We start from the raw sequence: 26,944 nt of genomic DNA, 5'->3' as shown, positions 1-26,944 counted from the left end.
TTCCTTCGGTCAGTAGAAAGCTCTATCTGGGAATTAAACCGATCCCCAATCTGTGAATAAGTGCCTAAGAGACCTATGCATACTTAACACGTGAGGTATGTGTGGTGATACGATCATGGCATAACTACGCTCTGTCCTGGGTAGGCTATATTACGGCCAAAAAGTGGTGCTACCACTCCAAATATTATACTACTTGACACTTTACATCTACTGGTGAAACAAAATGTATGCATTAAACTTTAGGAACTTTGTAATAATTTTATTTGGCCATTAAACATTTACTGCTAAATTGGAAACAATTCGGTAAACACCCAAGGCAGGGAGGCTTAGGAGTACCTGACACACTGCGCTACTTTCAAGCAGTCCAACTTCATTATATAGCAGAATGGTTAAAAGCTAAAACTGATAATTCTTGGTATTTTATTGATCAGAACCAGACAAGCTGAATACTGGGGTAGGTACCATGGATTTCACAAACACAGCAGAGCCGAAACTAGTATATATCGCCTGCCACTTGGGTGACGCTAACAATATGGGGTCTAACACATTATTCGGCAACGTGAACTTTGCCGCAGGTAAAGATCGAACTCAATGTAATGCTTGGAAGAAGGGAGGATGTTATAGAGAGACCTTTACCAGTTGGCAGAAATGAATACTTTTGAGGTGGTTAAGGAAGGGTATGGGCTTCCAGAGAGCGAGTAAAAGGTCCAAATAAAAAAAGCTCTGCCACTTGGCCTTGCACAGTGGGTGATGAAGGAAGAAACAAGAGGCCTCAATGGATTTGAGTGCTTTTGCAAAGACTCACTAACATGCAACATTTGGTCGAAAAAACAAACAAACATGCGTTAAGAAATTCCAACCAAGACGTTAACAAATTTGCTTGGCAGACTAAGTGGGAAAGAGAGTTAGGCATTACACTAGATAAAAAGCAGTAGGAAAAAAATGTCATTAGCCAGACCCGCTCAAGGCAAAGAGTCCAACAGCAAAATACAGTTGGTGCTACACACGAAAACAATTGCACGTAATAGACACTGGCAACTCAGGGGAATGCTGAGGAGAGTAAGGGAACCCTGAAAAGTTACTACATATCCTTTAGAAAAGTCTAACGTTAGAGAAATACTAGATGAACATGAAGTGCATTAGAGAGATAACTGAGAATGAAATGGGGAAATGTTATATTTCTCCTAGTTTGTACTGATAATAAAGTTGTGTGCCTTGTAATGACACAAAATGGCGACAGATCTGATATCCTCACTGATGGGGGTAGAAGGGTGTCACGTGGGAAGGGACGAAGGGGGTACAAGAGAATGGTCGGGTTGGGGGGTGTTCATGCTTCAAGACTCCATCCACCTGTTGTGTGATGTATACAAAAGTCAATACAAACTATTAAACATGAACATTTTTTTATGGTTACTGCTCATGTCACCACTTCCATCCTTGCCCATTAGCAATGACTTTACTCATTTGACAAAATCTCTGCCCAGCGCATGTTGCCATATGGATTACTGGGCCATCTCCTATAACACTTTTTTTGGTGTGTACGTACACAGCACACCACTGCTTCTCTGGGGCAGTGAAATGCGAAGCTGTCCTAACTTGAAATATAATTTGCACACCTATCTCTCACACCGTTACCTCCATCACAGTGGTAGACGCTGCACACCCAGACAAGGGAACCTTGCTGATTACTCACACACAGCACCAAAATGGTTCCCACATAGGATCAAACCAATACACCACTCTGCCAACTACGCACCTCCCTATGGCATAGCTTACTACCTGTCCGAAAATGTGCATCGGCACATCAGATAGTGGTATAAAGCGCTATATAATCTACAATGCAGTACAGCGTAAATAAAGGCCGAGCAGATCTACAGCAGATTTTCAAGATGAACAAGGACTAGGGAAAGGATTTCTGTTTGGATTCACTGAGTATTAATTTAATGCATGCAGATATCCTGACCATGAGCAAGGAGCCCTCCTCCGCATTCAATGAACACACCATAGTCGCAATATTTAACAACTGTTGTGTGAAGCATCTGTAGTCACAGGCTCGGAATTTGCTGTACAGTAAGTTGTCCTGTGACCATAAACCTTCATAAATACATAAGCAGGGTCCCCTCTGTGAGGCTGTGCATAGGCGCCAACAAGGTTACAAAGTTCAGCTTACAAGATCTACTCTTGAGGCTGTTTAGGGCAGCCATTGATGTTACTGAAAGGATTACGCACTGTCCCTTCTGCAAGGCTGGTTCTAAGAGCCAATAGTGTTCCGGGATGGAATGCATCGGTGGCTCCCTCGAGTTTATTCCTACAAACCCCCTTTGCTATTGAATAGCCTGGGTGCAGTGCGTTCATTATTCCAGCTTCTAGGAGTGAAATAACAGCTGACAATATCACTGATGGAACATGGAGTCTAGCAAGATGGCTTCTCATCACCAGTAATCACACTGAACATACAACACAGATATATTTTCCATGGAAACCTGCAGACAGAAATGCTTATGCACCTTTGGGAATACATCTGAGCGGATCAGGGATCTTCAGTTTCCATATGCCAGAGTGCAGCGCTGGAGGAATCATCCGTAATTCTCTACACAAAAGGTATCCCCCAGCTAGGCACCATTGCTGCTAGTAAGAGGCGTCCAGCCTGCTTCCCCTAGATACGACAAGGGCAACGGCCTAGCACTGTCTCATGTTGGAGCCAGGCTAATCTCAGGACAAGGAGAAGTCGTTTCTGTCCTTGTGTTCCTGGGTGTTGTTAATCTCAGTCTTCTGTGCCTGTGTGCTGGTGACCTGTGCTTTAGAGCTAGGTCCAACAAAACACTTTGATAACTTTGTGTTATTGAGCTCAGCTGTACAAATCGGACCCTCTATACTTCTATACCCTTGTGCTGGGACCTCCGCAGTAGGGGTGGTACTCTTAATATTTGTATACTTTTGTGTTGTGAGCTCAGCATTATAGGCGCCTCTGTATTTCTATACCTTTGTATTGTATGCTCTGCTGTAAGGGTAGTACATGTAGTACTTCTATGCATTTGTGTTGTGAGCTCAGCTGTATGGTTCGGACCCTCTAAACTTGTATGCATTTGTGTTGTAAGCTCGCTGTAGGGTTAGGACTCCCAATACTGCTATACCTTTGTGTCGTGAGCTCAGCTGTACAGTTTGAACCCTTTATACTTCTATTCCTTTGGATTGTGTGTTCAGCTATAAAGGCGGGGCCCTTTATACTTCTATATGTGTGTGTAGGGAACTAAGCTGTAGTGTCAGGACTCTCAATATGTCTATACCTGTGCGTTGTGAGCTCAACCAAAGGGGTTGAACCCTATAGCTTTGGGCTGTTGAGTTTAGTTGTAGGGGTAGTGTCCTCAATACTTTGCTACCTTTGGGTTACAGAACTCAGCCATAGGGCACTCAATCTTTCTCTAGGTGTGGTTACTGTCCAATTGTGCTGATCTGATAGTTCAAAGTGTTCCTCTGTCGTATGTGACTGTCGCAACACATACTTCACAATCCGACTGCAGAGTGGCAAACAAGAAATGACGGCAAGCCAATCAATGGCTTGTGAATATGCAGTATTAGATTTTCCATGGCGGATAAAGATACAGATTCCCAGGCCAAGGTGACCCAGGTCTTTACCAGCATGCTGTGGCGGCACCGAATGGCAGCAGATGAGAGACAGGTTGGCACATAAGAAGTCAACCACGATACAAGGAACATCAGAGCCTTACCTGATCACGAAGGCTCCTCTAGTTTCCAAAAGCTTGCGCTCGCTGCTGAACCGCTTCAGCAGGTTAATCATGAATTTGTAGAAGTAGGAATTCATGGTTGGGGTGGATGGCGAGCACTCCAAGCCTTTGGCCCCTGGATGAGAAGACGAAGGTGTTAAGGCCACAAAGGCAATGGAGACAGTTAAAACAACGAGCTATGCCTAGCATGTCTTAGCAGCACGGGGTAGACAATGAGACCAATGTTTTGTTCGTGAATGGAGCAAGGAGGGATTTGAGCGATGTTCTGCTGCTACAAGCAATTTCTACTAGGGGAGAAAAAAGGAGGCCCAAGGAACGAATCCCTGAGTCCTAGAAAGATATCTTCATCACTTGCATTCACAAACAGATCAACATCCTCCACTGTACTGACATCGCTCATGGGGATCCAACTACAAGTCACACAGCCCCATGTCACCAAGAGCATAACTCTGGAACCCACTGACTCCTGCTGTAATTATTGCTTTCAATTCTGGACTTTTCCAATGTTTAAGACTCTTATGTGCCATGCCATAGAACTGGAATATTGAGGTTTAAATAGCGTACTATGGGCCATATGTAGGTAGCTAAATACCGGCCGGTAACGGCCGAAAATCGGTAATTTTCCCGTTACCGACCGGTATTTAGCCCTTTCTAATGTAGGAGGTAGGTTTTAAGCATTCGGTAATTTACCGATTCCTTATTGTAAGGAATCGGTAAAATACCGAATCCTCATTTTAAGGAATCGGTAAAATACCGAATCCTTAAAAGCTATGTAGGAGGCACTCAAGTGAGTGCATTTTTGCATTCAGGATTCGCTATTTACCACCAACTACAAGTTGGTGGTAAATACCGAATACCTTTAAGATAGCAATAATTTGCTTTTCTAAAGGCGCCATGTGGCAGACATACATGCCCTTAGGGCTTAAGGGCATGTATGTGCGCCTCATGTGCACACATGCACGATTCAGGGGTGCAACAGGGTGTCAATGTGACACCCTGCCACCCTTGAATATGCTCCCCTTATTACCGATTCGGTATTTACCGAATCGGTAATAGTGAATGGCTTTCCATTCATTCCTATGGGCCTCCAGGCCCATAGGAATGAATGGGAAGGTGATTCCTTATTACCGAATCGGTATTACCGATTCGGTAATAACGAATATTACTGAATCGGTATTTTTTACCGAATTATTAGCTACATATTAAATACCGATTCCTAAATACCGAATCGGTAAAATTCGGTATTTAGGAATCGGTATTTCATAATTACCTACATCGGGCCCTTAATATTACCCAAAATAAAGATGGCCTAATTATCAGCAAGATTTGTATATATAGGTGAGTATAGGCCTACTATACTTAACTCCAAACAAATATAAGCAGGTTGACGCGATATATATATATATATATATATCCTCACACGTACAGAATTTTGGGGGTGGCTACCCCAGCCGTGAGCCCGCCGAACCAGAGGCTTGGGAACAGCTACAAACTTTGTGTTCATATATATATATTCATATATATATATTATGCTAATGCTGAATACCGGTGAATAAAAGCTTCCACAGAATCCCCGTTGTGTGCCTGGATTTCTTTGCACTAAGGAGGTCGTTTTCGTGATGTTTTTCGCGCCTGCCAGGAGCGCGATACAGGGACCCGTCCATCAAGTTGTCCTGGTCGTTTGCTGGCAAACTCGGACTTTTATCAAGGGATCGATATGACCAGGACCGCCTCAAGAATGGACCAGACTAGTGGCCACTGCTATCTGGCAGCCTGATACTCTACAGGGAGGTGAGCATGATCACAGCTTGTCTCGGGCCCTGTGCTGTTCTCATTGCTGGGGCTGGACGTTGGGGAACTGAGGAAGCCTTCAACACACACAATTCGTTTTACCCGCCACCACATGGCCCCCCCTTTTCACGAGGCATTAAGCAGCAATTACAGTACTTTTATTTTCAACCCGACCGCAGTGCTCATTAGAACAATGCACTATGGGACATGAAGTTGTGCATTAAACCTCGGTCCCGTCACGGCAGCAGGGTCAGCTGTTCTCCAACCAATAGGAGTGCCTGAGGATACATAAAAGGAGGGAGCAAGTAACAACGAGTAATCAGCAGCATCTGAGGAAGACGCGAGTCGAAATGCATTATGCTAATGCTGAATACCGGTGAATAAAAGCTTCCACAGAATCCCCGTTGTGTGCCTGGATTTCTTTGCACTAAGGAGGTCGTTTTCGTGATGTTTTTCGCGCCTGCTAGGAGCGCGATACAGGGACCCGTCCATCAAGTTGTCCTGGTCGTTTGCTGGCAAACTCGGACTTTTATCAAGGGATCGATATGACCAGGACCGCCTCAAGAATGGACCAGACTAGTGGCCACTGCTATCTGGCAGCCTGATACTCTACAGGGAGGTGAGCATGATCACAGCTTGTCTCGGGCCCTGTGCTGTTCTCATTGCTGGGGCTGGACGTTGGGGAACTGAGGAAGCCTTCAACACACACAATTCGTTTTACCCGCCACCACATGGCCCCCCCTTTTCACGAGGCATTAAGCAGCAATTACAGTACTTTTATTTTCAACCCGACTGCAGTGCTCATTAGAACAATGCACTATGGGACATGAAGTTGTGCATTAAACCTCGGTCCCGTCACAGCAGCAGGGTCAGCTGTTCTCCAACCAATAGGAGTGCCTGAGGATACATAAAAGGAGGGAGCAAGTAACAACGAGTAATCAGCAGCATCTGAGGAAGACGCGAGTCGAAATGCATTATGCTAATGCTGAATACCGGTGAATAAAAGCTTCCACAGAATCCCCGTTGTGTGCCTGGATTTCTTTGCACTAAGGAGGTCGTTTTCGTGATGTTTTTCGCGCCTGCCAGGAGCGCGATACAGGGACCCGTCCATCAAGTTGTCCTGGTCGTTTGCTGGCAAACTCGGACTTTTATCAAGGGATCGATATGACCAGGACCGCCTCAAGAATGGACCAGACTAGTGGCCACTGCTATCTGGCAGCCTGATACTCTACAGGGAGGTGAGCATGATCACAGCTTGTCTCGGGCCCTGTGCTGTTCTCATTGCTGGGGCTGGACGTTGGGGAACTGAGGAAGCCTTCAACACACACAATTCGTTTTACCCGCCACCACATGGCCCCCCCTTTTCACGAGGCATTAAGCAGCAATTACAGTACTTTTATTTTCAACCCGACTGCAGTGCTCATTAGAACAATGCACTATGGGACATGAAGTTGTGCATTAAACCTCGGTCCCGTCACGGCAGCAGGGTCAGCTGTTCTCCAACCAATAGGAGTGCCTGAGGATACATAAAAGGAGGGAGCAAGTAACAACGAGTAATCAGCAGCATCTGAGGAAGACGCGAGTCGAAATGCATTATGCTAATGCTGAATACCGGTGAATAAAAGCTTCCACAGAATCCCCGTTGTGTGCCTGGATTTCTTTGCACTAAGGAGGTCGTTTTCGTGATATATATATATATATATACAAACACACACATATATATATCAAGGTGGCTGTGTCCACCGAAAAGCTTCGTCCTACGACTAGTCTTGCCTAATTAAACTCATTTCCCAGATCCCGTGTAAACGGTGCCTGCTTTGAACAGTGAAGTGAGCAGAGTTGATTGGAATATATATATATACACAATAAAAAAAACAAAGGTTAAAGATAAGTTATAGCTAGGAGAATGTTATTTATTCTTTCTACTGAAACTTTAGAAATTCTAAAGTTATAGTTATAACTTAGATTTCTAATTTACGCAGCACTTTATTTTCTTATCACCTCACTCGTCACACTACATTACCTATAACTCACCATTTTACCATGCCGTGTGTTCTCTAAAATTATGTAATTTCAGATTCCATAAGTGTTATTTGTCTTGAATGCTATAATTTCACATTAATTAAGTCATGCAATATACAAGAGTATAGCGAATGCATGGAGAAGGGGTGATTTATAGTTAAGAATGTAGAATAGCGTATAGTGGCTTAGGGTGCAGTGCATTGGCGTATAATTGAGTGGCCTGGACTGGATCAGCATACACTGGAGTGGGCTAGGGTGGAATAGTATACAGTGGATTGTCAGAGTGTAGTAGTGAATAGTGGAGTGGCATACAATGGAATACCGTAGAATGGAGTGGCGCAGGATGGACTGTCATACAGTGAAATAGCGTAGAGTGCAGTGGTGTAGAGTATAGTGGCATACAGTGGAGTGGAGTGTCGTAGAGTGGAGGTGCATACAGTGGAATAGCGTAGAGTTGATTGGTGTACAGTGGAGTGGGGTTGAGTGGAATAGCACACAGTGGACTGGCGTAGGTGTAGTTGCATGCAGTCGAGTAGAGTGGAGTGGAGTGGTTTAGAGTGGAGGGGTGTACACTGGAGTGGTGCATAATAGAATGCCGTAGAGTGGAGCGATATGTAGTATAATATCTTACAGTAGTGTGGCATACAGTGGTTAGGTATACAGTGGAGTGGTGAACGGATGTAGATAACATTTTGCAGGAATGTACAATATAGGGTGCAGATTAAAACAAGACAGCGATTTGTGCTGCCTTACTTTTCTACAGATTTACCAAGAAATGCAGGACCAAGATGGTGGTCTTGTGTTGCTTTATAAATGTGATTTAAATATTGTGTTGCCCGTGCAAGACCAGGCGTGATGCATGGGTAAAGCAATACAATCATACATATGGCCCTCAGTGCTTATATGTTTTTTACCATTGTAAAGACAAGCAAATTAAGTACAAAGGGTACAAGGTATTATCTGTGCATGTGATCCACGAGTTTACAGGTATCATAGGTCACTGCTGCAGTGTGACATATTTAGAGGTGACGCTAGGTATGCATATATGGCCCATAAAACCAATTCCTCCACTAGGGGAATAACACCACCCAACCATAAGCCCCACCACACCTTTGACTCTACATTATCTCAGGACTTACTCTCAGGCCCTGTACAAAGCAATAAGTTGTCCAGCCCATCAACTTGGTTGGGGCCTACTCGGCGGCATCAAGCTCAGGGGTATCACTGTCTCCAAACCCATCTCCCTGGACGCCAGTATCCTGTTCTGCTAGGTATGCCCTTAGGTGGCCCTAGATATCCCTGGGTCGTGAGGTGATCAGGATCATCATTGTGTAGGTTTCAGTTCAATTATTACAGAAGGCCGAATCTGGAAGCCAATCCATAGCTCGAGGAGCACTATGGCTACCCCAGTGCATCACCACCCTACATTTTGCCAACAGCAATGCCATTGGCGTGAAGCATCTTAACCCTCTGGGGATGCACTTAACATGACCCAGCAATGTCACGAAAGAGTAGGCTGAAGAGCGTTGAGCCAAATGGGTCAGCACCGCCGCCCAATAGACTCAGACCAGATGGCAGACCCATGCTTAATATGAGAAATCTGTGTGATCTGCCCCGCAACGGGCACAATTATGAGGGCATAATGGATCTATATGGTGTTGGTGTACTGTATGTTCGGTGTAAATACGTAAGAGTTTGTGTTGGTAGTTCAGGGAGATTTGTCCCCTCTGCATGGAGCAGTAACCCCACTGCATATCCGCCAGGGACGTTCCCGAGTTGTCATCTGATGTGCACTGGGCTGACAGATTCCCAACCACTTGGTTTTGGGATATGCTGGCATAGAGCCGGGACAAGCACTGTGTGGTATCGGAAGTAGTGGCAGTTATCAGTGTCAGCGGTGCAAAGGCAATGGGCTCCTCTGGGAATTGCGGGATCTTCTCCTGAGCAGTGCTTCACAGTCTGGCAAATGTGACAATGTCGAAGGACGTGAGATTTCCGTATTCCTGAAATTGTTGTAGGGAAAGGAACTGTCCGTCTATGTACAAATGACCCATCTGAGATGGCCATGCCCAGAGAGTCTTCTGTACCGCCCGTTCTCGAGTGAGGGGAAGCAAGAGACTGCTAAGGAGAGGGATAGCAGGTGAGCGTAGGAAAGAGCTGACCACTCTGTGGTACAGCGTACGCCATGACCAGCATGTGGTGGCGACAGTCTGCACCTCCTTCTGTGGCCTCAGCAATTCCAGAGGGAGAATAGATGCCAAAGGGGTGTTGCTTGCCAGCTTTCATTGCGTTCGAAAGGAGAGCCCCCTGTGGAGATGTCGTTCTTGAAGCTGCCGGACTAGTGGGTCAATGGCCAGGATAAACAATGCATTCAGAGCACTAATGATGTTCTTGGCCAATGGCCGCTTGCAGAGGTTAGCCGCACATGGCTATTTGGGAGCAGGGCTTTGCCGCAGTCAAACCCTGCAGCCCAGCTTCCACGGTGAATGGCCAAAGCCCATACAAAGTGGGGGTTCGCTACCCGCGAAGTTTAGGGCACAAGGACTGGCCACATATCGTTGTGCAAGTTACGGTTGGTATGACTGTGGTGTAAAATACAGACTGAGCTCCTAATGATAATTTGCAATTTTTTGTCAGCTTTCGATTTTAACTCCTAAACATAACTGCACTTTAACTGTGATTTCTTTAGGTGAATTTCTCATGATTTTTTTCAAACATACGTTGACGTTTTCTAACCAATGCTAAACATTATTTCCCTTTATCTTTTCTTTTTTTTTCCCAGTAAATATATATCTCCTGGAGCCTCCATGAACCTTAAACTTTTGCCACCATTTCTCAGAGACAGCGACACTTCGGCAATTTCAACACAATAAGAATTTGGATACAGACTTTTTAAAATGTACTCGATCTATTTCATGCCACAGAAAACGAAACACCACCACAGGTGGCCAACCGATTTAGGCACAACGCCTTCCACTGGAACACCACCATGGAAGCGCACATTTCCAGTTAGAATAGTCCTTTTTCAATATCCCTGATATGTCTAGACCGCTGCATGTCCACCACTGAAGGAAGTGTACGGATTCCATATTTACTTCTTGCTCAGTATCCATTTCATTAAGGTATTTTTATTTCAATATTTCCTTAACACCCCCTTTACTCTATGCGGCCTAGATGGACTGTTAAACAATTTCACATTCAAATGCGCCCGGCATTTATAAACATGGATAAGTTGCCACCCCCATCAAACAATATTCGATCAGATGTCCCATAAAACTTGTTCATTATTACCACAATACTTAAAGTGCAATGTACTATACTGCGAAATGTGTTAGAAATTCATCCCAATGTAATATTATCAAAAGGTCATTAGTGTTACAGAGAACGACTTCCGTGTTGCTTAGCTGATCGTTAGTAGCAGCAGGATCGCATCTAAAAGATATATGTGCCTGTATTTCAGTCTTAGTTCAATGTCAGTTTTTCATTCATATATCCTGTTTGTTCATGTATGATCATCCTATTACCAGACGCAGAAAATACCCTTTTAACCATGACAGTGCCCCAAGCATGATGCTTCCCTGACTTAGTCCTATTATCCTTGTTCTTTCCATCACAAGTGCACATGCAGCTCTGCATCCAAATTCGGCCCCCGTGGACTTTCCGATTCACATCTCCATAGTTCCAACTCCCAGTCCCCACCCCTAGGGTGAGGTTTCATACGTTTTATTCCATAGCACTTGAACCCAATGAGTTATCCGTTATGTACTTCCCAGTAATGTTTGGCCCCGGGGTAGTTTCTATCCTGATTTTTAACTGGCCTGAGGTATTACACAATCTGATTTTGAAATTTCTTAGTAGTGCTGCCCACATATTTCCTGTTGAACTCACTTTCCAGTAAATATATGAAAAATTCAGAGTTGTGTGTGATCCTTTCAAGAATAATTTGTGTTTTTCCCTCAAAGGTTTTAAATTCTTACATGTTATTTGCCATAGGTACATGCCTTGCACTTTCCATATTTCCAGAATCCATTTGTGTCTTTCGGCTGCCAATCCATATCATTACCTATTGATTGAAAAAAAACTGTTGGTAAGTATATCACCGAATACTCCAGTTTGATAGGTAATTTAAGGGTGGGGTTCTACCCATGCCTTTAGGTGTTCATCACGCCAGAGCACAATACAGTTCTTCCCAATATACCTTTTCAAATTATATTGTTGACTATTGATTTCTAGAAATAATCTGATCCGTGAGCCCCTTCACTAGTTTGTTGCTTTTGCCATTGCATTTTGTTACTTGCATTCTCATATAACAATTGATCCTTTTTTTCTGATTTCACTCACTGATATGCTTCTTCTAGGATTTTTCTAGGGTAATCCCACTCCAAAATCTATTTATCACATCTTAGTGGTGGCTGGTGATCTTTGAAAGTGGTGAAGCATAATACCAGCCAGTTGTTCACCCCATTTGATTTTAAAATTTGCTGTCTTTTTAACACTACCAAATTGAAACATGTGCAGGTCCCTCAAAGGAGGTATAGGGGCCGTGCCCCCAAGCCCCCAACAAGGAGCTGCTGCTGTAAACTCTAATGATTTCTTCTCATAGTCCATATCAGATAAGTAGTTCCTTCAGGCTTTCAATAATTGACTATATGAAATGCTCCATTTTAATGCCCTGGGATGGCCACTGTTAGCATGTATTAGGGAATTGCTAGCTGTAATCTTTTGAGAGATCTGTGTTATCAATTCCCCATCCTCGACATATAGTGCTACAGACAAGAACTCTATTTTGGGCTAGCTCCAATTGCTTGTGTGCTTTATGTTGAGCATATTATCATAAGGTTTTTCAAGATTTCCGCTTTGTCAAACCCTCACCCTTCCTAATGAGTAAAGGTCATCAATAAAGTGGATCTATAGCACCACTTTGTCCATATATTCATTATATTTGTCTGCCCTGGAGACCTCCTTCTCCCACCAACCCTTAAAGAGGTTTGCATATGTGGGGGCAAAGACAATCCCCATTGCTGGCCAATTTCTGTAGAAAAATCTTGTCAAAGAGAAACACATTATGAGTCACATAATATCTCGACATGGTCATAATCGTGTGTGCTGTAAATAATAAATGTGTCTTGCTGTGACAAAATACTTACAGGCATCTACTCTAAAGTCATGATTGATTGCTATATACAAGGACACAATGTCCATGGTTACCATAATATACATTGTCTTGCACAGTTTGTTGTTCACTTTAGTTAAAAAATATTTTGTGTCCTTTATATGGGTCGGAGGAGGGGTAACATGTTCAAGAAAGCTAATTCTAGACATCTAGATGTGTTTTGTAGCAGTGACCTTGTAAAGCTCACAATTGGTCTCCCTGGGGGAGTTTAGTGATCCTTGAGTATCTTTGACTGGAAGGAAATCTTCAAGATGGTAGGGTGATTGGTTTTTTGATATGTATATTCATCGATAACAAGTAACCCTATATCACGCCAGTTTTGGAACGCAAAGTGATATTTCTGTTGATACTCATGATCTCATAATGCTTCTCTGTGTTCAGTTGTCTTTGTGCTTCCAGCAAGTAATTGTATTTATATAGTCCTTAAAACCCTTGACGAGGCTTTGAATCACTTTATGCAAAAAGAACAATTGATGGACAGAATGCAGAACGATGTCACACATTCACCCCAGTACAGAGATCTGGTCATAAATCCATAGTTTTTTTGCTCCCCATGCCATTCCAGTTTGAACCCAGCCATATGCACATCAGTCTTGACCCTGTGCCTCATGGGAACAGTCCAGCCCCAACTGCCAGGCCAGGTCCTCCCTGGACTGGAAACAAGTATCCTAGGACCGGTTTTGGGTTTTCAACCCTCATCAGCCAGGATAGCTTGACTTCCAGTGGCATGGAGAGCACGGGACCCACGTCTGAGCATACCCGTCCCACTCGGGGCGACAAATGCAAAAACAACAGTTGATGGACAGAATGCAGAACAATGTCATACATTCACCCCAGTACAGAGATCTGGGCCTAAATCCATCGTTTTTTGCTCCCCATGCCATTCCAGTTTGAACCCAGCCATATGCAAATCAGTCTTGACCCTGTGCCCAATGGGAACAGTCCAGCCCAAACTGCCAGGCCAGGTCCTCCCTGGACTGGAAACAAGCATCCTAGGACTGGTTTCGGGTTTTCAATCCTTATCAGCCAGGATAGCTTGACTTCCAGTGGCATGGAGTGCGCAGGACTCATGTCTGGGTATACCCGTCCCACTCGGGATGACAAATGCAAAAAGAACAATTGATGGACAGAATGCAGAACAATGTCATACATTCACCCCAGTACAGAGATCTGGGCCTAAATCCATCGTTTTTTGCTCCCCATGCCTTTCCAGTTTGAACCCAGCCATATGCAAATCAGTCTTGACCCTGTGCCTCATGGGAACAGTCCAGCCCCAACTGCCAGGCCAGGTCCTCCCTGGACTGGAAACAAGTATCCTTGGACGGTTTTGGGTTTTCAACCCTCATCAGCCAGGATAGCTTGACTTCCAGTGGCATGGAGAGCACGGGACCCACGTCTGAGCATACCCGTCCCACTCGGGGTGACAAATGCAAAAACAACAGTTGATGGACAGAATGCAGAACAATGTCATACATTCACCCCAGTACAGAGATCTGGGCCTAAATCCATCGTTTTTTGCTCCCCATGACAGTCCAGTTTAAACCCAGCCATATGTAAATCAGTCTTGACCCTGTGCCCAATGGCAACAGTCCAGCCCGAACTGCCAGGCTAGGTTCTCCCTGGACTGGAAACAAGCATCCTAGGACCCGTTTCGGGTTTTCAACCCTCATCAGCCAGGATAGCTTGACTTCCAGTGGCATGGAGAGCACGGGACCCACGTCTTGGCATACCCGTCCCACTCAGGGTGACAAATGCAAAAACAACAATTGATGGACAGAATGCAGACACTGTCATACATTCACCCATAATGCTTCTCTGTGTTCAGTTGTCTTTGTGCTTCCAGCAAGTAATTGCATTTATATAGTCTTAAAACCCTTGATGAGGCTTTGAATCTCTTTATGTAAAGTAGCACGCTACTCCAGAACCCAAAGCTAGTGGTTAATCCAGTGGTTATTGTTCGTTATTGTGATTAGTCTTGTGTTCTCCACAAACAAATTGTGTGCAATTATTCCTGTTACTTTGTGATAGATTATATAATACCAATTAGGTGTCACCATTAGTTGGAGCTATGTGGTTTCAGGGAAATGGTTATTGTGATAGATAAGCTGGTGGAGATTAGGTAACGTTAGGTTACAGGTATTGGGTTTTAAAGAGAAGAGACTGATCTATAAAATGAGGAATCAACCAATGGTAGAATTACAATAAAAAGGATTAAGGCAGAGAGGTGTGAGACTGAGAAGAGGCTATACTCAGAAATAAAAGGCATGCAGAGGATGGAATGGAAGACAAGGATCAACAAGCATTGGCATAGCCAATAGGTCTCGCTTTTGGGACCTTATACGTATATTTACTTTTGCTATAATTGCGGCACGTAAAGCGCGGGTGCCGCGATTATAGCAAAAGTAAAGAAATAGAAAAATCATCTATTTCTTTACTTTTGCTATAATTGCGGCACCCGCGCTTTACGTGCCGCGATTATAGCAAAAGTAAACATACTAATAAGGTCCCAAAAGCCAGACCTATTGGCTATGCCAATGCTCGTTTACTTTTCGCGCGGGGGAGGGGGCCTGCGAGATTCCCTTGCGGGAGCGTGTGACCATATGGCGCCACCATATGGCGCCGCGCGCTCCCGCAAGGAAATCGCCAGGTGTGCACGCGTTGCCATTGCAAGCAATGCAACGTGTGCACGTTTTTGTCCCCAAAGCTGTGCCGATGGCATGAGGTCTCTCTCCTATGCAGCGCATGCGTGCTGCGTAGGCGAGACCTAAAAAGGAGAGCAATCAACCGCGAGTAAGTCCAGATCAATTTTTCATGTAAGGTTCTAGGAGTAGAGTAGGAGAAAGTCTTTCCGACATAGCAGTCCATTGGAGGATGCAAGCTGTAGAAAGAAACAACATTATACATGTAGGAGACTGGCCTAGTATATGATGCACACTTATGTAAGTGAAGCACCCTGCACTATTCCAGGCAACCCTTATGGTGATTTTAGTGGTCTTAGACAACCTTAGAGAGCTCTCTAAGTGGTAGCTGTGGAGAGCAGCCTTCAGGCTTAGTCCAGAAGGTGTGTGAAGCAGCTTGTTTTTCCACGACTAATCATATGGTGTAGGTTAGGTGAAAAAGAACCACACAATGTAGATACAGAAATATGTATTTATTATAAACACTCACTAACACGTCAAAATATCTCCTACCTGGAGATATATTCACAATACATACAGTACTTCAATTGTAGAATAGGTAAGTAGAACAAATACACAGTGGCCTCCAGAGGGAGACGAAACCATATACTAATAAAGTGGAATGCGAACCACAACCGAAGTTGAGACTGGACCCAGAAGACTTAGAAGAGTTGAGGACCCAAGGAACCACCCAAGGTAAGGACCCAGGAACCCCAGGAGGCCGTGTGCAGAGTGGAAACACGACCACATACTCAATACAAGTCAGTGGGGAAGTCGCAGTTTTCAAGAAGAAGGACCCTTCCCAGAGGATCCTGAAGAAACCATGTGGAAGATGGAAGGTTGGAGAGTCACTACACCCGTGGATACAATGGGAACCAGAATACCTACACCAGGGAAGCCGGGTGCATAGGTGCGAAGTGACGTCGGAAACCGCCGTACACCATAATGGAGGGGACTTCAGTAAAGATACTGCTGGTGAAGAAGTTGAAAGAGTACGGTTGAATCCAAGGGTAGATTCAGGAAGAGCTACCTGCAAGCAGAGGGGACAGAGTCTATGCCACTCAGGAGTGACCAAGAGGCATGGAAGACGAATGCCCACCGATGTCGGAAGATGCAGGTGAGTTGGCCGAGACCTTGGCGCTGCAGCTGTGCGGAGCAGGCGACACTGTGGAAGACTAGGAGCCGTTCACAAGCTGTCCCACATCGGTTTTCAAGAGCCAGGGAGCCGGTGTCTGGCGGGAGCACCAACAAGCCTTGGCAGCATCAACACAGGTGGCAAATTAAAAAGGTGCAGTGTCGGGACCAGCAAGGTCCAGGGGACTCACCACGAGCAGGTAAGTCAGAGTAACCCCGAGCAAGCAGGGGAGCTCACAGAAGACAAAGAAGACCCTCAAGAGGACCCACTAGCCTAAGTCACAGGAGTCGCAAAAGGACCTTGCGCAGCTCACCAATGATGCAGGCCCACGGTGCAGAGGATGAGGTAAGGGCACAGATCTTGGTAGCAAGAGATGCTGGAGGGTGGAGCTTCTTGGAGCCCGAAGATCTCTGGTGAAGAGAGTCAACAAGCCTTGGCAACGGCAAGTCCACATGATGCACAGGGGTGCTGTTCCAGTGATTCCGACGAGGGATACTGGCCTCAAACTGGTGAGAAGATAGTGCAGGCCTCGAGAGGGTTGCAGAACTACCATCTGTGTTGCTGAACTTTTCGGAGTCCGTTGCACGTCAGGAGCAGCAGACCGGTCAGCTTAGTTGCGGTGCCTGCAGAGGAGTGACTCATTCACTCCAAGGGAGATTCCTTTTGGTGTCTTTGATGCCCACAGGCCTGGAGAAGAACCTGGATGGAGCACAGGGATAGATGATGCAGAAGTCTGGCAGGACGACGAGACCAGGAGCAGCAGGGGTCTTCCCAGATGCAGTCTCGGTTCCCAAAGCAAGGTCCAACGAAGTCGAAAGTGCCCAGACAGTTGAAGATGAAGTGGTTTCGGATCTGAATCGTATCACCTGATGAATATGAAGAGCCACCCACAGGTAAGCCCTTAAATACCCCAAGGAAAGGGTTGGGACGATTCAGGGGTCCCTCCCAGAGTAGGGGCTGGACAGTGGAGAGGATACTCCCATGTCCTTTGTCCATTTTTGCACCAGAGAGGGAGCCAACAGCTCCCTGAAGTGGTTCCAGCTGGAGTAGGCAAGAGGGGCAGCAAATGTGTCCTTCAAAGTAGTCTAGTAGGGTTGGCAAGCACCCCCACCCCAGACTAATACACTAAGGGCCAGATGTACAACCCTAATTTGCATGCGCAAACGGGTTTGCGACCCGTTGGCACATGCAAAATCTAATAAGGCCATGTACAATCCCTATTTAGCGAGTCGCAATTTGTTTGCGACTCGCTAAATTGGAATTGCGAGTCACTATTAGGATGGGGCGTTCCAAGGGTGTCCCTTCCTAATAGCGAGTCAGAGTCCTATGTAAGAATGTTTTGCGGTCGCAAAACACTCTCAATTTACCGCCCTCTTCAAGAGAGTGGTAAAGCACTGGGAAATGAATAGGGGTCCCCAGGGGACCCCTTCCCCTCTGTGAATGCAGGAGAAAATATTTTTTAGGGCAAGCAGTGGTCCCAGGGTCTTCAGGGCTTGCTGTCAGAATCTGGAAGACTGGTATCAGGAGTACGGGGGCTTCCTGGAGAAGCCCCACAGTGCATGGAATCATACCTCCAACACAATTTACGCTATTGGGGTATGATTCCAACATGTTTGATACCAAACATGCCATGGTTCATTACAGTCCGTTTATAGTTGGTCATCGCGTAATGACGCATGACCACTATATGTATCGTAATGACTGATGCACTTACACCGCCTTGAGAATGGACTCCGGGGTTTGTGATGGTGTCATGCTCATGCAGGGGCGCCCTCACACTTATAACCAAGCACCCTGCCTTCAGGATTGAAAGGCCTGCGTTAGGGGTGACTTATAGGTTTTAAGTGTAGGGACCTCACATATAAGAAAGCTTCTATCTGTTGTAAGTGCTGCTAGCACCAGTTAACACGGGCTGCAATGGCAGGCCTGCAGACACAATTTGAGTGGTCTCCCATGGATGGGATAATACATGCTTCAATCCATGGGGGACCTGTGGTGTACCTATGCCCTGAGTACCTAGGTACCATATTCTAGGGACTTATCTAGGTAAACCAGTAGCCAATATAGGGGGTACCCAAGTACTCACCATGGTCCAATTTAGGGAGGAAGCACAGAGACTGGGGTCCTGATTAGCATGATCCCAGTCAGACTAGTCAGAAAACAGAATGACACCAGCAAAAAGTGGGGGTAGCCATAAATGCAGATCCTACTTTCCTACAATACATAATACTCCATATAACATAACATGTGTATTTGTAAAGTGCACGTTCACACCAACGAGGTCTCTTGGCGCTGAATAAAAGATGTTTATTGTTACCCAACTCAATTGTACTCATTTTATCGACCTCAGATGGATAAAGGGCTGAGTGAACCCGCTGGGATTTGAACCTGTGACCATAAGGTCGAACACAGGCCCCTGAAGTGGATGCATTAGTCCACTAAGCCACCAGACCCAGCTTGGTCAAGGGTAGACAGCTGAAACATTTGATTCAGAGTATACACATCATTTAAACATTAAGAGCCCTAGTCTGTTGTGTGTCAAGCCTAAGATGGCCCTTTTAAACAGAGTCTGGTGTGCACGCTGCACAAGAGGAGTTGGTAACTAAAAAGGTCTCATTTAAAGATATTACCTCACTATTCTGTAATTAAAGTTTTTTCACTCACTAACTAAAAATTAGTTATTTGGCATAGGCTGAGAACGTCTCACCAGTGCACAGATGTATACCCTGTTTTGCCACCTAATCCTATCCAAGTGTATGCTGTGCATGTTTGTGCATGTGGCCATGGTAGTATGTGCATTGTACGTATACACAAAGCAGAGTGATGAACGCCTGTGGGTTACATTTTGAAAGCCCCTGGCCTGTTCATGTGCCAAGATGGGGGTGATGTTGTTTTCCCAGACAGCGGAAGTGTATCACGGGTGATGCAGGAGGGAGGAGCCCTAGACAGTCAAGTGAGTACAAAGGAGACAGCGCTCCTATAGAAAAGATAAAGTTAAAGGAGCAGATACAATAATTTGTGGGCACTTAACATTACTGGGTGTTTTGTTTGTGATCTCCTAAATTAAGTTTATCTGGGATCATTTTAGGACACTGGGCGAGGGAGGCGAAATTACTTGCTCAGAGGCCATGGGAAAGGGGCCAGGGCTGTCAGACAGGCTGAAACATGCGCCTCTGTGTATTATTTCTAGATGCAGCGTGAGAATGAACTAGGTGTCATATGTGTAGTTACTGAACTGCATCTCACCTATATGGATTACCAGCAGTAGCACATGCTGATTAAATAATACAATAAAGCAAATCCTTGCGGTACACCACAGTAGACTTTCTGCTGCTTCAAAATTAATGGGAGCAGAAATACCCTATAAGACTGATCCTGCATAAAGGACCAGAACTAGTTGAGTGCCCTACCTCCCATTCCACAGCCTTCCAGCTGGATGGAATGAGCTGTGTTGAAGCATCTTTTTTTTTTTTCTTCAATTTTTTTATTTTCATCATCAGAAAGGGCACATTTATACAGTAAAACATAAACCGGAGTTTTAGGATTTGTACATCAGGCAGAAACCATAAAAATAAAAGAGGAAAGATAATAGGAGACACAAATTATTTCATATAGTACTAACAGATACAAAATTATTCCATCAAAAGCCATAGGTCTCCATAGCGCTTCTAACTTGGCTAAGGAGCGGATTCCCCTTGCCTTCGCCAAGGCTGCCTCTAAACAATAAATTTCTCTAATGATAGCCCAACATTCCTCAACCGAGGGCGGTGCCGAGGAGACCCATACCCTGGCAATAGCCAGTCTAGCAGAAGCCATCAGGATTGAGAAGAGGCGTGCGACGGCGGGATTATCCTCCTTATACCCCAACATAATTTCAAGATCAGTAAGTGGATGATCCAGCCCAAGTTTAGACTGGAGTAGCTGTTTAGTTTTCTGCCAATAACCCCTCAGTGCTGGGCATGCATTAAACATATGTAGTAGATTAGCAGCATATAGTCCACATTTAGGGCAGTTTATTTTATCCCCCGTCATATTACCCTGAGCCCATTTGGCTATTTTAGCAGGGGTATAGTACAGCATACAAGTAGTGCATAGTTGCTGAAGTTGCAAACTAACAGAGTGGACCGAATCCTTAATGTTACCTAAGGCTTGTTTAATCATTCTAGATGAAACCGCTATACCCAGGGTTTGGCTCCAGCGTTCTGCTAATTTCTCGCTGCCGTCTGATCTAAAACTATGTAAATATACGTACATTAGCCCTATCAAAGATTTGGTTTTCCATCCATATACACAGTCTCAAATGTTTGAATGCATTATCTCTGTTACAGCCAAATTAGGAACCAAATAATCTCTAATCTGTAGATATTTAAAGAAAAAATGAGCAGGAAGTTTATATGCTAGGCGCAGACTTTCGAATGATTTGATTCCTCTCTCATTGTACATTTCACCCAAGCAAGTAACTCCATACTTCACCCAAGATTTGCCTGCTTGGTCCTGAAACACCTCAGGGAGCAGAGGATTCCCCCATAGTGGAAATTTTTCATGAAATATTGGTAGTTTACACCTAGCGGACATATCTCTCCAAATATATACGGTATCTCTAACAGTCTTAAACTTCACTCGCTTGAAATAGTTTGGGTCCCTTATTCCATATAAAAACATGTGCCTCTGGTTTCCTAAAATAAACTCAAACACTGAGTCTGTCTGATCCAGACCCAACAAGCAACAGAAACAACCCGTAAATGAAGCCCAGAAATAAATTTTAAAATCCGGAAAGCCAAGTCCGCCTTTTTCAAATGGAGATTTAAGCAGCTCAATTGCTCTCCTAGGTTTTTTATAACCCCAAATAAAGCTACTACAGATCCCCTCAAGTTTAAAAAAAAATATTTTAGGAACTTTTAAAGGAATCGATCGAAACAAGTATAAGAACTTAGGGAGTATTTTCATTTTAATTAAGTTACATCTGCCAAGCAGTCCTAGAGGAAGCCTATGCCAAATTTTGAACAGTTTATTAATTGCGTTTAGGAGTGGTACATAATTTAAATCAATAATCTGATTGACTTTGGCTATTATCTTTACCCCCAAATAGGTCACAGTTGTACAAGCCCCGGTAATAGATTTTTTAATCCCAGCCGTAATAAGCACTTGAGTTTTGTTAGCATTCAATTTATAGCCTGAAACATTGCCATATTTCTCAGCTTCTTCCTTAATCCTTATCCTTATCACGGCCTCGCTTGGATTGGTTGCATAGACCGCTATATCGTCAGCTTATGCCGTGATCTTAAGTTTGAAAATCCCAGATTCAAGTGGATTAATATGCATGCAGGATTGTAAAGTGCGTAAAAATGGCTCTATATATAGGGCGAAAAGTAACGGAGACAGGGGGCATCCCTGCCTAGTCCCACACAAGATCCGAAATGGTATTGATCGGGACCCCATATAAGACAGCTTGGCCTGAGGGTTACAATATAGAGCCTGTACACAGGACCGGAACTGTACACCTAAACCAATCTTAGACAATACAGCCCATAAAAATTCCCACCTGACTCGATCAAACGCCTTTTCGCCGTCTAGAACGATCATTCCAAAGTCAATTTTGTTTTTCTCTGCAAAGTCGAATGCTCCAATAGCCATATTGACGTGGGCAGTAGTGTCTCTCCCCAAAATGAACGCATGCTGTCTTTCGGAAACTAATCCCGGCATAAGCGGAGATAGACGAGTCGCCAAGATCTTTGAAAATATCTTGGCGTCCGTATTAATAAGAGAGATTGGCCGGTATGATCCGCATTCTATTTGTGGTTTACCCTTTTTTAAGAAGAACACAATCTGTGTCGTATTCCACGATTCCGGTACCTCCCCACTAGTGGCCACAAATTGTATTACCCTAGTAAGGGGCAGAAGCAAAATCTTTTTAAAAGATTTATAAAATTCTAATGGCAGTGAATCGTCTCCAGACGCTTTCCCCATTGGCAATGCTGATAACGCCAACTCAACTTCTTCTATCGAGACTATCTCATCTAAAATAGCAGCTTTCTCGACATCAAAAAAACAATTGAGGCTGATACATTTGCAGCTCTTCGCGAACTAACTGTCGCTTGGTTGCGCTATTGAGACCAGCCACATTGCAGGCCATACATTTAATTCAATTCATGGTATAATTTCTAGCTTTTGAATAGGCCCCCTTTTGCTGCCTCCAATGTCCCCTAAAAGATAATTTTTAGTATTATACCGCCTGCTAATCCAAAAAAAGAAGGCTAGAAACCTTCCATTTACCCTAACCCAGCAGTGCCCTAGTGATGATGATTTTTTTTGACCCATTTTCCCACCCTTACCCTTTCCACCCCCCACCAGACTCTGAAAACCACCCACCACCTGTCCCTTAGAAGAACACTCCCCCTTTTTACCAGCTGCCACTGATGAGGCAGCCCTACGGAGCCACAGCCATGATGGCCATCCCCACACCTCTTCGTTCTATTTCAACAAACTTTTTTTTTCTTTTTCTTGAGATAGCGCTTAATTTAGCCTATTGCTAAAGAAGGGGAAAAAAAGGGAGAAAAAGAATTCATGATAAGCAGGGCTCGAAATCAACATTAAGAGAAGGAAGACGACAATGACAAACCCACTTGGTACAAGAGAAAACAAAAACCCCCACAGGCCAATTAGGCTCTTAGTTCATATCTGTAAATACCGTAAGACCCTATTCTACATCTTCTCCGCAACTTCTGCTTGCCACTTGGCCACTGCCTGACCTGTTTCTTTTTCTTCCAAGAAAAAATAAGTATGACCGTCTTTAAGAACTTTTAAGCATGCGGGTACTTGCAGAAAGGCCTGAGCTCCAAGGGCTTTTATTGGGTCTATAAATTGACGTAGCCTCCAACGCCTATCCATTGTAGCCTTACTTAGGTTAGTTTTCATTGCCACTGCCTGTTTCAGTAGAAAATTTCCTAAATAAATCAGGAATGGACGAGGGTATTGACCCCCCTTATTCCTCTGGACTAATGGTAGTCTGTGAACCCTTTGCAGTTGGGAATCCCAATCTCAGTCAGAGAGGTCAGGAAAGGCCTTTTGGAATAGTTGGACCATATAGGCCCTCAGGTCCGCCCCTTCTGCCCCTTCTGGGATAACAAAAAGCCTAAGATTTTGCCGGCGCTGACGATTTTTCATGTCCTCCAACTTGATCTGTATGCCTGAGATCTGACCCTCGTGCTTCTTAACAAGAACATCTGTAAGTGCTAACAGTTCTTCAGTGACCGTAACTCTCTGCTGCAGCTCTGAAATATCTTGAGTTAGCAGTACAAATTGGTCCACCATCTCCTGCAAAGACTGTCGCATTCTGCTTTTATCTTCTCGGACCTGCATATAATGTTGTTGCGCCACCTGCCTTTGCTCATTTAGGGACTGTAGTATCAGGCAGAGTGATGGTGTCAGCACTTCTTGGCTACCTGTTGCTCCATCCCCTAGTTGGGCCATCCCCTGGGTGACGTGAGTTCCTTCTGTAGCATGTACATCTCCAGAGACTGGGAGTATAGATTGCATCCCATCCGGGACCCCCAGCTTGGAGCTATCCTCTACTACTATGGGCGGGCGAAGGGTGGGCCTTCGTTGGATTACCCTCGATTGGGCTGGTACCCGAAAGCCGTAATGCCATGGTCTTGACGCCTCCCTTCGCTTGCACCCATTTCCATAAAGGGCTATTATCTGAGATGGCTTTCCCACGTGGGGGTGCCGCGGTCTGCCCGCCAAGTAATTTTTTTGTTTTATTTTTAGCCTTCCCTTTCCCTTTCTTACCCGTAGGTGATTTACCCATATCCACGGGAGCCTGTGTGGAAAGTTCCGTTGACTCTTCAACATCGTCAAATGAGCCCGACTCATTGCCTTCACCTTCCTCTGAAATGCCATCTATAGCAGCGCAAACCTTCGCGCCTAATTCCGCTACCTCATCGGCCCTCAATATATCAGCACGGTACTCTCCCTGATTTGGCTGCCTTAGATTACTAGATGCATCAAACGAATTGATAGGATTGGTTGCATTGGGTGGGCTCTTGTCGGATCTCTCAGGCATCCACATAGACTGAATTAGCGTAAGAGTTGAGGACTCTGTTATACAGCCTCCAGACCCATCTCTGCTGTCCATATTGTCCATATTGTCGCTGCTTGCGGTTCTGACCGCCATTGAGACTGTGTCAGTAGTAATGATATCAGCAATATCGGTAGCGGCACTGTTGCGGTCAGGGATCGCCGCAAGCAGAGCCTCTGCAACTTTGTTACCAGAGAGATGCATTCCTGAATTACCCGCGAAAAGCTCCGATACTTTCCCCGTCTGCAGCTTACCGATTGCAGTGCCCGACTTCTCCACCACGTTTGCACCATCAGATTTGCCTGCATCCCCTCCAGCGGCGTTCCTGCCAGTGTGGGTGCTCCTCGGAGCAGTTTTAGGTGGTGCCATCCCTCTCCTAGCCTCTGGCAGTGAGGCTGCTGTCGGAACCACTGCAAAGGACAGGCCTGACCAGTCGAGCACCGACCGGCCAGCAAGTCTCCAAAGGAACAGCCGAGACGCCCACAGCAGCCGCCCGGTCCTTGCCGTAGAGAGCCGCCACATTAGTTTGTGTTCCCGGTAAAGAAGTACCAGAGCTCTTGATATCAGCAGGTAATACGTCGGATGCGAGAGCCGCTTTAGATGTTTTAGATGCCGAGGCGTTTAAGCGTTTCTCCGACTCGGCTGCTCTCCGTGGCGGCTTCAATCTGCCATGTTGGTCCTTCACCGGCTCAACAGCAATTCCCGTGTTGAAGCATCTAACATATATTATAAACGCAAAAGTGTCCACACAATCCCAATCTTAGGTCATTTGAAATTGCAGTGGGGACTACCTCAGTGCTCTGATCTGATCTAAACCACACCTGTTTCATGTCCAGGATCGTGTGACTCCCAAGAAAAGGCTGAAGAGGATCCAATACCGCATTGCCCAACTAATGTTACCGGAAAAGTTAAGATTGGCTAACCAGGCAGAAACTTGTCATAGGATTTCCATGGACCCTAATTTTGAATGTTGTGTTGGGAGGGAGTGGCTCCGTTTACAAATTCCCTCCAGATCAGCCCCATCTGTCATCCCAGATAGCGTTTTGAGGAACTGAACCGGTAGTATGACCTGCTCCCTTCCATTGGAGCCCTTTGTGCGCCTTGTCTTGGATGTGTCACACTACAACAGCTTGAACGGGGCAGTGGGAGTAGGCGCAGAGCATACAAGGCTCTTCAAAGGACCTGAAACAAATATCTTTCTAGTAATAATGTAGGCAGTACTTGTAAGGCCACTATTGGACTTTCGCTTGTGTCCTCCAGTGGATTTGAACATGCAGAAAAGTTAACACCCCAGAGAGAACGCCATTCTCCAGAGAAGTGAGCAGCAGCTCACCAGACTTCTGAAAGTAACAAAGCTCTAAAACAGGCAAAACCCTCTTTTACTTGTAAAATTCAAATGTGATAACAGCTCGCTCATTACTCGCTGGCTAGATGTACATCAGAAATCTGACAATGCTCTTTAGGGCAAGCTGGAAGTCCATTAATTCACAGACAAAAAGAAACAAGTCAAAAGTAAAGTGGGATGTAGATGTTTTTGTTTCTAAATCTCAAATAAAGTACAGATAACTTTCAGCCTGATGTGGAAAAATGCAAGCAAGCAAACACATGAGCAATCCAATGTTGAAGCAACATGGACTTCCCACAAAGACATAGCACGGTTCACATGTCCTCGGCCAGCAAGTATTGGGGCACTCCAATCAGGCGCGCAACGCCCATTGGGCTCAAAGGGCTTCAGCCCCGCCTCCTCCCCATTGTGTGTGGCAGCCAGGGCTGAGATAGCTACCCGGGCACACACACAGCCGCACCCGAGCACTGCACAGGTCTTTAAAAGACATTTTGCTTGTTAAAGAGGCTTTGTTGTGTTTTCACCCCTTCTTAGAGCCCCTGCATCTCTACTCTGCCTATTGCTGGAAGAATAAGCCCCCGCCCCCCGAAAACTTTTCTTAGCCTCCACCGAAATTTGGCTCTAGTTGGGCCTCTGACTCCAATGCTGCAGCATAAGTAGGAGCTGTAAAATGACAAGCAACTCAATAACAAAGAGGTAGGTCGGTGCAAATGTGTGCAAAAGTGGGACTGGGGGAGAATGAACGTAGACTGATAGACATGGAGACCAAGCAGGCAAACCAATGGACTGCATTGTTGGACCGACAAATGCAGCCTTAGCATAAGGTTTACACAGGCAACTGGAAATGATGTGCTTATCAAAGACACAAATGCAGGAGTGCAGGGCATGCCTTCAGACCCTCCTGTGTCAAGCCCTGCTGCCAATGAGTCGTGGTGAGCTTGGGCATCGTTGTGATGATTCTGCCTGGTGTCCCAGTA

General features: G+C 45.2%; 1 protein-coding gene across 4 annotated transcripts in view; it reads right to left on the bottom strand.

Moving 5' to 3' along the window:
- VAC14 (VAC14 component of PIKFYVE complex) overlaps positions 1 to 26,944 on the bottom strand; it is a 1,500,963-nt gene that overhangs the window by 574,224 nt on the left and 899,795 nt on the right. For all 4 annotated transcript variants that reach the window (XM_085639779.1, XM_085639781.1, XM_085639778.1 and 1 more), the window contains exon 15: positions 3,729 to 3,861. In XM_085639779.1, the coding sequence (XP_085495905.1) occupies positions 3,729 to 3,861 (133 nt within the window). The remainder of the gene's footprint in view (positions 1 to 3,728; positions 3,862 to 26,944) is intronic.

This window comes from Triturus cristatus, chromosome 12 (assembly GCF_964204655.1).
Source record: "Triturus cristatus chromosome 12, aTriCri1.1, whole genome shotgun sequence".
In the NCBI taxonomy this organism is placed as follows: Eukaryota; Metazoa; Chordata; class Amphibia; order Caudata; family Salamandridae; genus Triturus; species Triturus cristatus.
Note: the sequence above shows the minus strand (reverse complement) of the source record. Positions and strands in the feature narration are given on the sequence as shown.